Source organism: Phoxinus phoxinus, assembly GCF_949152265.1.
Source record: "Phoxinus phoxinus genome assembly, chromosome: 2".
Lineage (NCBI taxonomy): Eukaryota > Metazoa > Chordata > Actinopteri > Cypriniformes > Leuciscidae > Phoxinus > Phoxinus phoxinus.
The window spans coordinates 22,636,189-22,652,499 of record NC_136877.1 but is presented as its reverse complement, the minus strand read 5'-3'; the positions used below and the strand labels follow the sequence as shown (position 1 = coordinate 22,652,499).

Sequence of the window (16,311 nt, the reverse complement as noted above, 5' to 3'; positions counted from 1 at the left end):
TTACTTCCGAGTTCGACATTTCTCAAAGGATCTGCTTGGATGATGAAGGTCAACCCCTTATGTCTAATAATGGTAGTCAAAGTTATCTGATTTTAATATCGCGTTTAAGTAACCCTATTTGCGCGCTATTTCAAAATGTTAAACTAGTTTGTAACCGCAACGTTTTAGTCGTGTGGTTAATGTAGAGTGGGCGGGCTATATGTATCTACTGCACTGTTGTTAAAGTAACAGTCAGGAAAACAAACGTCTGGATTCACCGTGCCATTCATTCGAATGCATGTCCGACTGTACACTTAATTTGATCACGTTTGCAGTTCTGGCCAGGAGAATAAGTCATCAAACGACGGTAAGTACCGGCACATGGCAGTTTGACATATTCGTCATCATGGACGTATACAACAGTAACGTTAGTCCACTGGGTTAACGTTAGCTGACTAAGCTCACTGAGTAAACACATACATACGTACACACGTACACAACTCTGGGTCGGATTTGTATTCAGTAGGGTTAGTTTCAAAGGTGTTTGCGGTTCATTTATTGTCTGTTTTCCTGCATTGAATCACGTGACTTAGGCTAGTTGTGTTTGATAACTTAGATGAAAAGACGGCCACATCATCAGGTCTGTAAGCTTTGCTTTGTGTGATTAGATCTTAATATTTATTTTCATTTCTTTCGTATTATCTTCTAGATTAAAAAAACAACAACTTGTTTTTAAAAGCTCTGCAAAAGCGAAGTAGTCTTCTTAATGTAATATGGTGGTGTGATTTAAATATTAACGCGTATGGGTCAGCCAATGGTTGAGAAATATTCATGGCTTTATTATAATTCGGAAAGTTAAATGTGAAATATGAGTCAAGCAAGTAATTGAGTATTAGTTATTGGTTTTTCATTTTATTCGCAGGTGAAAAAGTAGGTTTATAGTCACCTCTTGTGTTGTGGACTGAAGAATTTTGTTCTTTTGCAGAATTGCTAGCAGTGATCCAGCATGGCAGAAGCTCACCAGGCTGTGGCCTTTCAGTTCACCGTTGGCCCTGATGGCATTGACCTTCAGCTCAGTCATGAGGCTCTTCGGCAGGTCTACCTCTCTGGACTTCACTCCTGGAAGAAGAAATTCATTCGCTTTAAGGTACTAGGATTGTGTTTCTTACATGTTTTACTGCTGGAACTTTTGGGTCCCTTTTCAAGACAATTTGAAGATTTAAAACTGTCTTGGAGAATAAAGTTTTTCATTGTGGTCACAGAATGGGATTTTGAATGGGGTGTACCCAGGGAGCGCACCAGGGTTCATGCTGGTGTTGGCAGGGTACTTGGGAAGAGCGCATTACTTAAAAGTGGACCCTTCCTTAGGCCTGTTTGTCAAACTTGACAATTTTGTCCCGGTCAGGTATGTCTGTTTCGTTTGGGCTTTTTGTTACTCCACAACACAATAAAAAGTGCCTAAATTGCATTAGTGCATATTAGAGGTTATTCTCAATCAGGCTCCTCTTATGCCTCTCTTTCTGCAGTAGGTACATGTCTGCACAAAAGCAGATGTTAGTTGGGGGTGTCATGGTGGGCACGGGTCTGTGGATTGCCATCATATTTTGCATGAGGACTGTCCTGAAGGGTCTGTTGTCCTGGCATGGCTGGATGTATGGTGCCCGTGGCAAAATGACCTGGAAACTTCAACTATGGCTTGTATGTATGACATTAAGGATTTATAATTTGTGTTAATTGTTTTCTGGAACACTTTACGTCGATCCAATTGTTGGTTGTTTTGAACTCTGCCATTTGTTCTTTGACCTTGCAGGTGCTAGTGAAGATATTTTCTGGCATGCAAACACCAATGCTAAACAGCTTCCAGACATCGCTCCCTCATTTACCTTTGCCATCTGTGAAGGACACCATGATAAGAGTAATTATTAATCTTTTAAACAACCCGATCAAAACAATTTTTCAGTTTAATATATTTATTTGAGATGATTTGTTCAGTTAAATGTCAGAGTCAGACTGGTAACCCTGGAATAGCTACTCTTCAATTAGTTTTTTTCAATGTGGATTTTGGTCACTTGTTTTCAGAGTTAACTTGCTCAGGTGATTATCTACTGATGTTGGAGGTAGGTTGCACAGCGTGGATGAAGTGTTAACTTACTAAAACATGCACGCTGTTGAGAACGGTACTAGAAAAATAAACCAGCTTAGGTTTGATTTGAACTTATAAACCATAATTTGTTGAGACTCATAAGGAACATGATTGGATTTAAGTTAATACTAATCTTTTTGACTACCCTGACAGTGAGATATTAAGTGAAGTGTGAATTTTAGCTGTGATTTCTTGTTTTCTTGAAACTTTGAACCTGTAGTATCTTGAATCAGTCCGGCCACTGCTGAGCGATGAGGAACACCAAAGAATGCAGAGTCTTGCACTTGACTTTGAGAAGAACCTTGGACCAAAACTTCAGTGGTACCTCAAACTGAAGTCTTGGTGGGCAACCAATTATGTAAGTATAACACATTACTCTACATATCAATTACTTCTCAATGAAGAACTGCAGCAGCAGTTTAAGTTTTTGTATTATGTTGTGTTAGCCTATATTGTCTCATGTATATGTCGCAGGGATGAAAACTACTTGCCTTTTCGAAAAATTAGTTTTGGGTCCACTGTGACAAATACTCCATATGATTTGTACATATCTGAGTAGTTCATTCTAATTTACACATAAATATTTCCACAGATTTTCAAAAAATATTGAGCAGCACAACTTTGATTATGAGAAATCCTTGAACACCAAATCAGCATATTAGAATGATTTCTGAAGGATCATGTGATACTGAAGACGATTAATGATGATTAAGTGTAGCGCCAGTTCTGGCAGGTCACGTTAGTCAAGCTCGCATCAGCTGACTCTCAGCTAATACACGTCTACCTATAGGAATATGATGCCTATCACTGTATCCATATATAAGCTCCTTCTGTATTATCAGCAGCTATCGTGTTGCTCAGGAGCGAGTTACCCTCCTCCATCCCCAGCTCCTCCTCATTCTGATTCCCCTTGAATAAATTGAATTATTTTGTACTTCAAAATCTTGAATTAATTATATCTGCAATCCATTTTTGTTGGTTATGTTCTGTTTACCCTAAGGGGGGTTATTGCTGCTCTCCCTGCTCTTATCCACGCTAGGCTCCATGGATGCTCTTGCCCAGAACAGAATCATACCGCCAATCCTAACTATATGCTAATTATCAATCGTATTTGACGTTAGAGGTCCTAACAGAACTGAAAGTTCAGCTTTGTCATCACGAAAATAAATTACAAATTGTATTATTTTAAAATAACTGTTTGCTATTTTAATGTTCTTTAAATTAAATGATAATATTGAAAAATATAACTGTTTTACTCTCAATCAAATAAATGCAGTTTTGATAAGCATAATAGATTTCTTTAAAAAGCATAAAAAAAATCATACTGACTCCTAAACTTTTGAATGGTACTTTACATGATGGGGAAGGGGAAAATTCCTGCATAACAGAAATTACTCTAACCTATTTCACCTCTGAGTTTGCATCATTGTGTGTGTGTTTCAGGTCAGTGACTGGTGGGAAGAATTTATCTACTTGAGAGGTCGTGGGCCTATCATGGTTAACAGCAACTACTATGTAATGGTAAATAGTACTTGCCAGACTCGCATTCATATTTAGCTACAAGGTGCAGCAGTATAGTACCTAGATATATTATTATTGTCTGCTAGGCTCTGTTTACACCTGGTATTAAGTCACAAGTAAAGGAGGGATGCACATACTGTACATGTTTACATCGGGTATTTTAATCCATCTCTTTTGTCCACTTTCAACCACTTTTGTCCTGATTTCTTCAAGGGGAGGGTATATGGGTAGGTAAATGTATGTTTTTTTTTTCAGATAATTTGATCTAATGGACAAAATAAGCATGCTCAATTTACATATGAATGTGTCCGGAGACGACAGAGAAACGTATAGAGAGCAGCAGCTTTTGTTTCTGCTCCAATAGCTGCAAGACCACGCCGGATCGGTGGACAAACTGGTCAAACTTGTAGTAGGTGAATAACTTGTAGTTCAGCCGACAATGTTTAAATCCCACCTGGCTATTCGCTTCCTGTAATGTTTACGCATGGGGAGAGTGGGCGGTCTTTTGTGGCTGTTCAAATGTATTCGACCACATGAGTGTTTACACAAGAAAGCAATCCGGTCGAATGCGTTTTCGACCACCTCTGGAAGTGGTCGAAAGTGGACAAGCTCAAAACGTTTTGGACCCCATTTACAGCTGTATTTAGCGTTGTCCACTTGTGATCTGATTGAGAAAAACGCATCTTAATACCAGGTGTAAACAGGGCCCTAGATAATCTTAGGTAATTTTTTTTTGTTTCATATCAGTTAGATTATACCTGCATTCTTGGTATCTAAATCTCCTTGTTTTTTTATTTCCCTCTGAACAGGACTTTCTTTATGCCTTTCCCACACATCTACAAGCAGCAAGAGCCGGCAACGTCATACATGCAATCATGCTTTACAGGGGGAAGCTGGACCGTGCTCAAATCAAGCCGGTTAGACGCTCAACCATATTTTGTACCTCATCTTTACTGTAAACAAATAACCTTTTATTTATTAATTAAGTTTTGTTGAGTAAACAGTTAGATTAGTTTATTTACCATTTTGCCCCATAATAAATGAGGATAAAATTTGTTATAGTTTTAGACTTTCACAGCCATAGAACCGTATGCACTGTAATAACCTCTTCCCTCTTGTCACAAAGATTGAGTGCCCTAACTATTAATGTAAAATATGGAAATTGATCTCTTTATTTAATGCAATAAATATTTCTATATTTCATGCCTCCTGATCATATGGTCATAATGGTGCAGCTTTTTGCACTATTGAACAGAGTTCCACTCTGTTCTGCCCAGTGGGAACGGCTATTTAATACATGCCGCATCCCAGGCCTGGAGAGCGGTAAGAATAGCCAGTCTGTGCACCATAGGCCAGCTTCTGTCTACTACGCTGGTCATGTGTCATCAGTTATTTTTGATTAGCAGAGTAATAGATATGTTATTGTATATGTTCATTGGCAGCTGGCAGTTTTTTCTTATGCACAATAATGATGACTTTGTTTTGACAGGCTGGTGACACAGGACTGTGCTGCTTAAAATCCCTCTCCATTCATTCCATTCCATTGCATTTTTAAAAATGATTTCTCTATTTTTTTTAACTAAGACACTAGTTAGTCTTCATTGCGTACTAATGATTGCATAGTTCTCTCTCTAGTCCGCCCAACAGTGATTTATGGCCATTCTCTCTACTTCGCAGCTTATGCTTCAAAACACCATCCCCATGTGCTCGTCCCAGTATGAGCGCATGTTCAACACCAGTCGCATCCCAGGCATAGAAACAGGTACTGAACACTGACACAGTTGAGGCAAATTCATGTTATAGGACAAAGTTCTCCCAATCTCCCAATCCTGCTACTCGGAAAGATAACAAGCTTATGATTATAAGCTTATGAATGCTAATGGGAATACTCCAAAGGTGTGGATTGGTTGTTTTGTAAATATATTATTGTTGCCTAATATTTTAGGTTACAGGTGTAATATGCCATACGATATTTTCTAGTTGACCAAAACAAGCATCTTCAGTACCCCTTATTTCAATACATTTTTGTCACAAAAAAATTCCCTTAGAAATTCTATGATGGATTGCTTTTTCCTCAAAGATCCCCATTCAACTTCATCTGAATGTTGTAACACTCATGTATTATTTGACTATTATAGTGTGTATTGTACTATTAACTAAGAAATCAGTTGGACATTAGATGCAGGTCCTGATCTAATACCCATCCTCATTCCTGCACTGTTGCTTTGGATAGAAGACCATTTTTAGAGGTTAAATGTGTAATTTCTTGATAAAAATAAATAAATAAACTCTCATATTCTAGTTTAATAGACAGAGACAGTTCATCATTCGTTTATAAGAGACACATAAGTCGTCTGTAGGTTTTCTCAGAGAGAAAAAGTATAAATGGACAGGACTATCTGTTTGACTGAAAAATGGCAGACGTGTTTAGGAAACCGGTTTTGATGTTTGCCTCTAGTGGTGCAAGAAATTACACACTTCACCTTTAACTTTCACCATAGTTCTTCCCTTGATAATTTGCACCCTGTTGTTTTTTGTTTTGTTTTTTGTTTTTACACACTGTTAAAAACTGTTTGGAGTTGGTAGTTTTTTTATTTTTATTGTTGTGAAATAAGTCTCTTATACTCACCCAGGTCAGGTGGCATTTATTTGATCACAAATACAGCAAAAACTGTAATATTTGGGAAATATTATTACAATTTAAAATAACTGTTTTGTATTTTAAAATGTAATTTATTCCTGTGATGGCAAAGCTGAATTTTCAGCGTCATTACTCCAGTCTGCAGTGTCACATGATCCTTCAGAAATCATTCTAATATCCTGATTTGCTGCTCAAGAAACATTTCTTATTATTAGCTATATGTTGAAAAGAGATGCTGCTTCATATTTTTGTGGAAACTCCGTCTCTACTGTCACTTTCAAATCGATCAATTTAATGCATCATTGCTAAATTAAAATATTAATTAAAAAAATTCTTACTGACTCCAAACATTCAAACCATTTTGTTTATATATACATTTTTAATTTATAATCATAATAACATTGTAAATATTTATTGTAAATTGACCACCTTTCTGTCTGTAGACTCCGTTCAGCATATGTCTGACAGCAGGCATATTGTGGTGTATCATCGGGGCCGTTACTTTAAAGTATGGCTGTTTTATGATGGGCGGTTACTGTTGCCACGGGAGATAGAGCACCAGATGGAGAGGATCCTGGCTGACACGTCAGAGCCACAGCCTGGAGAGGAAACCCTCGCCGCCCTCACCGCAGGGGACAGGTATTCACTACACACCCAACAGCAGGAGTCGCTACCGTTTTCCTGTCTTTCATTTGTTTGATCTCTTGTAACCGCTGTGGGCTGTCAGTTTGAAATGAGGTACTTTTGTTACTAATTTCTCCTTTCTCTCTTTTTTTTATTTATTACTTGTCACTAGTTTTTAGCAAACAGTCTAAACCATTTTAGATGGAGTAAAAGCTTGTTTTCTGTATCTGTGACTGTCAGAGTGCCTTGGGCATGTGCCCGTAGTGCCTACCTCAGACACGGCAAGAACAAGAAGTCTCTGGATGCTGTTGAGAAAGCTGCTTTCTTTGTTACACTGGATGACACAGAACAGCGCTATGATCCAGAAAACCCTGTGGAGTCCCTGGACCGTTACGCTAAATCGCTGCTCCATGGGAAGTGTTATGACAGGTGAGAAAGAAACCATAGCATGTGTTAAGAGAGACCATCTCCTTCCATGCCCCTTTGAAAAGGTTGTTGTGAGTCTTGTTAGATTTCTATATTTGGCTATATTTGGGTGGCTCGCCAATGTATTAAATTTCTCTAATACATAAAATAAGTAAGCTTGACCAGATTTCTTGTGCGGAGTAGAATTTATTGAAGGTAGTTGTAGTGTAGCACAGTTCTTTAGCAGCGATGTTAGCCTATCAGCCTTCAAAGAATCTTAACCCAAAGTGTTGTCTATGGGACAGAATTTTATACATGAGGTAAGAAGGGCTGCATACAATAGAAACCTGTTAGGACCTCCCACAGGAGATCGATTGACCCTGCAATCTACTCTGAGCAATGTTGTTTCCTTGTCATTCACACCTGTCAGTTTCTTTGGTCCATACTTCTATATTGGCCATTTAGTTCACACTTTTACAGACACAGATAGTTGATTGCATCTGAAGCACAGTCACAATGTAAATGCACCTGACTAAAGATGACTGAAAATGATCACAATCTTTCACTCTCTAGGAACCAGTACTGTACCTCGAAGTAGCTTTTATATAATGTGTAGATTTTAATGGTCATCTTCCCTTAGGTGGTTTGATAAGTCCATAAACTTCATTGTCTTCAAAAATGGAACAATGGGCCTTAATGCAGAACACAGTTGGGCTGATGCTCCAATCGTTGGCCACCTCTGGGAGGTACACACACACACACACACACGCTACTTCTTTGGTCTACTTCTGTCTGTGAGTGAGGCCCTGTTTATACGAGAACGCTCGTGGGTGAAAACGTAAAAATATTTTATCGGATGTGCCTTTCTTTTACACGGCAACAGTGTTTTTGGGGATTAAAAACGCAAAAAAGTGAAACCACCCTCCAGAGTGGAAATCTTAAAAACGCTCCACCGTCGCGTTCCCGTCTAAAGGGTAAAAACGGCAAAAACGCAAAAGTCTGCTAAACTGTGAAGGCGTCGCATACTTGTTTACGTCACAGGCATGCACCAGTACAGGAAAATAACAAAACATTAGCAAACTAAAATATAGCATTAATTTCATTGACAAAAAAAAAAAATTTTGAGCGACACGCGAAGAGCGCCGAGGGTTAAAGCAGCAGCTTTATTGTATTAAACATGAAAAACTGTGTCAGCGGCTCTTTCACTTTCTGTGCTTCACATTGCCACCTAGCCGCCTGGAGTGCACACTACATCGAATTTCACACACTTTTGCGTCACCATATGCACGCAGATTTCCCCCCAATAACGCTCGTCTAAACGCAGAATAAAAAGTGATAACGCAACGCCACTTTTGCGTTTTCTCTTCAGATCGTTTCCGTGTAAACATAGCCTCAGTCAGTCAGAAATTAAATTGATCAAATGTTAAGAATTTTTATTGTATTTTTTTATAATGTAACCAGGAATTCTGCCTCAAATAAATTTTGTTATTTTGGACTTTCAAACTATTCTGAAAAAAAGTATCATGGTTTCCACAAAAATAATAGCAGCAACTATTTTTTAACATTAATAAGAAATGTTTCTTGATTGCCAAATCAGTATATTATAATGATTTCTGAAGGATCATGTGGCACAGAAAACTGGAGTAATTATGCTGAAAATACAGCTTTGCTATCACAGGAATAAATTACATTTGAAAATGTATTAAAAACAAAAAATTTGTAATTGTAATATTTCACAATATAAAATTTTTTATAGTTAAGGAGCATAAGAGACTTACGCCGGGTTCACACCGCACGCAGGAGCGACGCGGAAGCGGCGCGGAACGGAGGCCGCTTCCTTTCGGCGCCCATGTTAACCTATGGTGTCGTTCACACCAGACGCGGAGCGCCGCGGCATGCCGCGGCCGACCCGCGCCGTGAAGCGCCAGTTTCGGCGTCTGGTCTATTTTTTGCGCGAGCCACGAGTGATCCGCGTCAATTTTCTAATTAAAATACTGCGAGAACACACAAACAAACAGGGAAACAGCGAGAGAGAGAGATGCAGACAGGAGTTGATAAGTGAAAATGGATGATGTCAAATTACTCGCACTGGGAAACAGGAAGAGGAAAATAGATTTAATAAATTTGAAGAGAGGATGTATATTTCAACGGTATATCTAGGCCTACACTAGCCTACTGTCTACCATATTCTCTCTCTGGCTGCGTGTGTGTCTCGACAACGGATTAATAAAAGATACAAAGTGTACACACTTCTTGGTTACAGAAACATGGTGTAGGCCTATTCATTTTATGAGGTTATTTACTTAGCCATGATGTAAAAAATAGCTCTGAATAAACAACAACTGAGCAGAAGCGCTTGTCGACCTCGGCGAAGAATACGCGTCTGGTGTGAACGATTTTCCGTTCCGCCCCGCTCCCGCGTCCGGTGTGAACCCAGCGTTAAAGGGGGGGTAAAATACTTAGTTTCAGTCAATCTCATGTTAATCTTGAGTACCTATAGAGTAATAGTGTGTCCTTCATATCTCCAAAAAGTCTTTAGTTTCATCATATTTATAATAAAAAAAAATACAGCTTTCCGATTCTATCCGGAAAAAGCCGAGGTCCTTGATTCTGGGCGTGGGCGGAGCTATAGAGTCATACCGTTGTACTTGCATGAATGGGGTGTTTTATCACTGGGACCGCGCCAGGTTTTAATTGCAACCGGTTTGCAAATCCAGCGACGACCTGGGCCTTGTTAATAAAACATTCGTCACTGAAATGACCAGAACACAAAACCGCACTTGCCACACTCCTTTGCTGTCCCGGAAATACAAACTGCATCCACTGTTCCAGTAACACTGGGTTCTTTGGGAAGCTGAACAAGGTCAACTTTCCCTCACATCCCAAAACACACTTTTTTTGGAGACATTCTTGACATCAACCATTCCTATTTAGCGCTGCTGATGAGGATTTCCGGTAGTAGCGCGTCGATGAGCGCGGTCTTTCTCTCCTCTGGTCGACGTGTGCGTGAACGCGCTTTTCCGAGAGGAATGCTCATATAAGGAGTTCCACTCTGGACTACGTCATTAGATCTACGATAGAAAAAAACCAGCCGAAAAGTGTTGCAACCCGGAAGTATGATTTTTCAGCACAGAAATTCTGTTATTCGTTCAAAATAACTTTTCAAACTTTGGCCATTATTAGCATGAGAATCCATCTCTTTAACACTGTAAACAACTCTGAATACATGAAACACCATTATACCCCCCCTTTAAAAAAAATGTAGCAATTCTTACCGACCACATACTTTTGAATGGTAGTGTACATCAGTTGTTTCACTTTTAATTCCTATTTATCATGCATGCAATTATATATATCTGCTTCTAATGTATCTTGATGATATTTTTCATGAAGCATGCGCTCTCGATGGACCCTCTTAAGCTGGGCTACACAAAAGATGGCCACTGTAAAGGAGAACCTCACCCTAATCTGCCTGGACCTCAAAGACTCCAGTGGAATATCCCATCTGAGGTCTGTGTATGATACACTTCATAGTAAAAACACTGATAACTCTTTCTTCACATCTTGCTTGAATGGATATGATGGAGCCAAGCTATTCACTTGTTTGATATTTTGTCTCTTGTGCTTCGTATTTCATGGCAGTGCCAAACTATGATTGCCAACTCTCTGTCTCTGGCCAAGGCGTTGGCTGATGATGTGGACTCTCACATCATCCCGTTTAGTGATTTTGGAAAGGGCCTGATCAAGCAGTGCAAGACCAGTCCAGATGCCTTCATCCAGCTCGCACTGCAGCTGGCCCATTATAGGGTGAACTGTCCTATCAGTGAACTTCTGAAGTATAAAAAGTAGGGATGCACCGATACCACTTTTTTCAGAACGATGCCGATACTCCCATTTTTGATAAACCAAAAGAATACAAATCATCTTAGTTGGCTTAATTTGTTCATCATATATATATATATATTTCCTTCAGTTATTTACATGCTTACCGGTAATTAAGCCTGCTAATATGCATTGTATGAGCTTCTGTTATTTTCACTGTTCATTCTATTGCTCCATCATATTTTATCTTTCATTTAATAGCACAGCACATATTTAGAGCAGCTCCAGCAGGGCTCAGTGCTGAGGATTGGGTCAGTGGTACACATGTTTAGACACCAGTGAAATATCAATTCTTTATTCCAGTTTTGATACTACAACAAAAACTACCACCCTAATTAATGTGAATTTAAAACAATATTTAAGACAATTAAGCAGACAGTAATAAGATAAGAACAAATAATCAACTTACAAATAGCACAAATAAATACAATATAACAAAGAAAGTCTAAATTAAATAGTGTTTTTAGAGTGTTTCGGGTAGATCTAACAGGTACAGAAATTTGAGTAAAGTAATCAAATGTGAAAAAACATTGCATATTCTTTACTGTATAAATTAAATAGATGGATATTTTTGTAAAGTTGAAAACTGTAGCCTATTTAGTGGGAAATGTATTTGTCCTTTGTTTGATTAACATTAAAACATAGCAGCAGGTTTATTAAACTGCTGCCCCTTTAAGACCGAACGCACGGAACCAATTTGAGTATACTGGCTACGTTCACTTGAGATATAACCGACTTTGTTCACTGGGATACTCGCCGGCATTTTCACATAATTTTGTGTGAATTCGTCCGTACAAGTGAAAGACAATTCAATTCAGTATTGCGCGCTATCTGCGATTGGTTTTCGGGGCGCGCACTTTGGATGTTCTCGTTGATGGAACTTCTTGACCTGCAAACGTCCTTTAATAATGTAGGCAACCACTCGTTATACATAAATCAGGTAACAGTTCATGTTTTACTTACATGTACGATTTAGTTTTAATCCAAATAACACGTGCTGAGTGAACGGTCAGCAATCAAGAGCATTCAACAGAATCTCTCTTTCTTTCTTTCTTTCTTTCTTTCTTTCTTTCTTTCTTTCTTTCTTTCTTTCTTTCTTTCTTTCTTTCTTTCTTTCTTTCTTTCTTTCTTTCTTTCTTTCTTTCTTTCTTTCTTTCTTTCTTTCTAATAAAAAGCTACATCCCTCGTTCGTTTTACTTTCTTTGTCATTGACATCCGACTGAACTACAAACTTTCCACTGACTCGTCAAGCTCGCGCATCTGTGGCGCTGCGCGCTCAATCCCCTGCGCGTTTTTCTCTTATCAGCTCGCACACCACAGCTATATAGACATTACTATATTTCGTTTAATATTCCACTAATAAGATACATTTACTTCATAGACAGCCTGATTTTTTTTTTTTATCCGCTCTGTTGTCAGTGTCTCTTTGTCTGGACACAAACACTGTGCACTGTACACACGCTGCCTGGTATCGGTTGTTGGTATCAAGTACGAGTACATGATCTCAGTACGGGCCGATACTGGTATCGGTGCATCCCTAATAAAAAGTTGTAGCAAGATATGCCTGCTTATTGCTCATTTGAAAATGTGAAATTTGATGTCAATGTTTTTTCATTGTACAGGACAAACGAAAATTCTGCTTGACTTATGAGGCATCCATGACACGTTTATTCAGAGAAGGCCGTACAGAAACTGTGCGCTCCTGCTCCGTGGAGTCCTGTGCGTTTGTCCATGCCATGACCAACAACGAGACGGTACCATGTCAAAAATACCCCTTAAAACCCATTGGGGTGTGGGGTGCACTATACCAGTGCAGATAGCGGAAATAGGGCAACACAATAATTATTTTTTTTCTCTTGTATTTTTTTAGAGAGAAGAGAAACTTCGTTTACTGATCCAGGCCTCTGAGAAACACCAGCAGATGTACAGAATGGCAATGACTGGTCATGGCATTGACCGCCATCTCTTTTGCCTCTACGTAGTGTCTAAGTACCTTGGACAGGACTCCCCTTTCCTCAAAGAGGTGTGTTACAGCATTTTTAAGTGATTCAGAAAAAAAAAAAGTAAGAATATAAGAAATTAAATAGTATTTATACACTACACTATGGTAAACACCGGTAACACCGACTATCGCAGCAAGCCTACTCAGACAAACAATGATGCTCATGATGTTATAATGTTACTATAGCTAACATTACAACAACAGCATATCTTGGTTCTGTGAAACATCAAAACTAACGTTACTCGCATATGGAGTAGCTGATATTCTTTAACAAAATCCAATGCAACTGAATGTAAAATGTCTGACTTCCTGTCCCTGCAGGTGCTGTCAGAGCCTTGGAAACTCTCCACCAGTCAGACTCCCCTACAGCAGGTGGAGCTGTTTGACCTGGCGAGACACCCAGAGTTTGTGACCAGTGGGGGAGGATTTGGACCGGTGAGTCTTTCAAAAATGACATAATCTGGTAATCTTAAAATGCTTAGTGAAAACATCAGATTTAACTTCTTTTTTTTTTGTCTGCGGTAGGTTGCAGATGATGGTTATGGTGTGGCCTATGTGATTATTGGAGAAAAACTCATCAATTTCCACATCTCTTCCAAGCATTCCAGTCTAGAGACCGTGAGTACACGCATAATCAAAGAATCAGTCACAATACACAAAGGGCTGGACTAACCAGCGAACCAATCTCATTTGACACCATCTTCAATGTTAAGTCATTCTGAAATGCCTAAGCCAAAGTCTGTAATCAAAATAATTAGCTATAATTACCTCCCAAAACTATCCTGCATACCAGGCATCTGCCTCAGAAGGCAAGATTGGCGTTTATTACTGCGTTTCGTCTCTGAGGCGCGAGTAATTTATCTATAAAAAAGAGCCAGAGTGGCTTCCCCGGATGCAGCAACTTTAAATTTTATTATTATTATTGATACTTTGCGCCAGTTTCCAAGGAAGTGACCATTTGAACTTTTGAACACATGGGATGAAAACTGTGCTTTATTTGCAAGTGTTTTATGCGATATTCCAATTTTTTGCAAAAGTTAAATTCAAATGGATACATGGCTGACCTTGTTTTTGATTAATTGGTGTTTTCCCTCATAGTTTTTTGTATTTTTTCCCCATCTTTCTTCAGGACTCTCATCGCTTTGGAAACAATATCAGACAAGCAATGCTTGATATGCTGGATCTGTTTCAGCTTGACAAAAGAGACCCAAAGTGATTTGACTGGTGAAAGGATTGTGCTTTTAATGACTAACCTTAATTAATTAAGAGAAGCGTGAATATATATATATATATATATATTTTTTTTTTTTGCTTTACTTGTGTTGTCCTGTTTGTTTGCATGTGTCTGTGAGATGCAGCATATGAAGGAGAGAATTAGGGAGGCAGTGTGAGAATCTCATTCTGTTGTTACATGTGCTGGTGCCTTAACATGTGTCTTAACTGAACAGTTCAGTGCAGGTGATCTAAAGTTAAACTGCATTTCATTACCAGGATGTGCTTTCACTTTTCGCTCGCAGTATACTTTACTGAGATGTACAAATTCTTAGACTGACACTTCAATAGAGGACATTCTGTTGACTAGATGTCAAGGAGCATAGTAATTTGCTTGGCTGAAGTGTTAAGCTTATAAATCAAGCAAATCGCAGCTCTTTATTTTTGCTTTTGCTTTGCATTCTTATATTTGCAGGTTTTCGGCTTCAATATTAAGTGATGAATAGAAAGATGAGATTAAGCAGATGATAAGTTTCTGAATACCCCATGTGTGCACTCATTTATAATGGATTTTGCTTGACCAGCCTGTTTTTATTGGTTGGTGTCGTGTTGATTCAGCATTGAAAGGTTTGTTTTAATTGGTGAATGCTTATCAGAGGCTTTATCACAACAACTGTACATTTGTTTTTATTTAATTTCATTTATTTTCCTTCTTTCTGAGTGTTATATACTGTAATGGTTTTGAAAAATGTTTGAAAAAATTATAATTTTTGGGAAAAAATCTCATGTATTCTAAAACATTATTTTATTCACTTATTTATTCAGAATAAGCATTAAACAAACAAAAAAAATAATAATATTATTCACAGTTATTCATGTCTAGCAGTCTGTAATAAAATAGTATTGCCTTTTTTTCCTGACAAGATCATTCTCATAAATATAAGATTAAATATAATTTGTTAGCGTAATTTACTCTTACAATTTTATCTTTAACTTAAATCTCGGAGCACAAAACAGCTTTTCTCAATTTTCTCTTTTCCATGGATATATTCAAACTGAATGCTCAACTGTGGTGTTTTTATATAGGCCAGAGTCCAGTCATTGACCCATTAAAGGCATCTCTTCTAAGTAGGCTGCATAAATTGAACTGTGTTTCTGTTTAAACAGTTTGACATTGGTCTACAACATACAGATAAATGTGGTTGAGCCTTTATCTTTCCTGTAAATAAGTCTGTAAAACTTTAGAACAATATCTCCTTAAAACTGTATGTCAAGTCACATTTATTTATATAGCGTTTTTTACAATACAGATTGTTTCAAAGCAGCTTTTCAGAGATAACAGGAAAATAATACGACAACAAAGTTTGTTTCCAGAAGAAAATAGTCACAGTCCAGCTTAAGTAAGTTCAGTGATGTTTCATTTTTATTGTAGAAAAGTCATTAATTTAGTTTATATATATATATATATATATATATATATATATATATATATATATATATATATATATATATATATATATATATATATATATATAGCCGCTCTGGAGAAAACTGTGATGTCATCATCCATCTCAGTTTAGTTCTCATATAATTGTCAATGCAGGCAGATCAATATTATTGTTGAATATTAAATTAAATGTTACATTTAATGTCCCTAACTAAGCAAGCCAAATGACAAAAAAGGCGACAGTGGCAAAAAAAATAAAATAAAAAATCAGGTGGCAGAATGGAGAAAAAAAAACTTGGGAGAAACCAGGCTTTGTATATTGTATACAATATTGTATACTAAAACTACCCATTGTTCAGCCTCACTTTATATTTGGTGTATTTAATCACTGTGCTTGTGCCAAAAAACAAACAAAAAAACTATTTGTTGGGTACAACATACTTACTGTGTTTATG

The 16,311-nt window shown here is 37.9% G+C and overlaps 1 protein-coding gene across 2 annotated transcripts; it reads left to right on the top strand.

The window, feature by feature from the left end:
* Positions 1–205: 205 nt before the first annotated feature.
* cpt1aa (carnitine palmitoyltransferase 1Aa (liver)) lies at positions 206–15,549 on the top strand. Of its 2 annotated transcripts, none has more exons than XM_079605044.1 (19): positions 206–346; positions 965–1,126; positions 1,242–1,384; positions 1,506–1,677; positions 1,790–1,894; positions 2,343–2,480; positions 3,566–3,643; positions 4,453–4,560; positions 5,321–5,405; positions 6,728–6,923; positions 7,149–7,337; positions 7,954–8,059; positions 10,707–10,823; positions 10,956–11,120; positions 12,818–12,949; positions 13,066–13,218; positions 13,519–13,632; positions 13,723–13,815; positions 14,327–15,549. In XM_079605044.1, the coding sequence occupies exons 2-19, from the start codon at positions 986–988 to the stop codon at positions 14,411–14,413; spliced, it is 2,322 nt and encodes a 773-aa protein (XP_079461170.1). In that variant the 5' UTR covers positions 206–346; positions 965–985; the 3' UTR covers positions 14,414–15,549. The 2 variants fall into 2 exon arrangements, with proteins under 2 accessions (XP_079461170.1, XP_079461171.1); XM_079605045.1 differs by lacking the exon at positions 206–346 and adding an exon at positions 358–619.
* The last annotated feature ends 762 nt before the right edge of the window (positions 15,550–16,311 follow it).

Excerpts from the sequence above, each read along its gene's own strand:
- cpt1aa (XM_079605044.1), top strand. The coding sequence starts at position 986 with ATGGCAGAAGCTCACCAGGCTGTGGCCTTTCAGTTCACCGTTGGCCCT. Across the intron at positions 3,644-4,452 it reads ACAGCAACTACTATGTAATG|GACTTTCTTTATGCCTTTCC; the intron begins GTAAATAGTACT and ends CCCTCTGAACAG. Across the intron at positions 7,338-7,953 it reads CATGGGAAGTGTTATGACAG|GTGGTTTGATAAGTCCATAA; the intron begins GTGAGAAAGAAA and ends ATCTTCCCTTAG.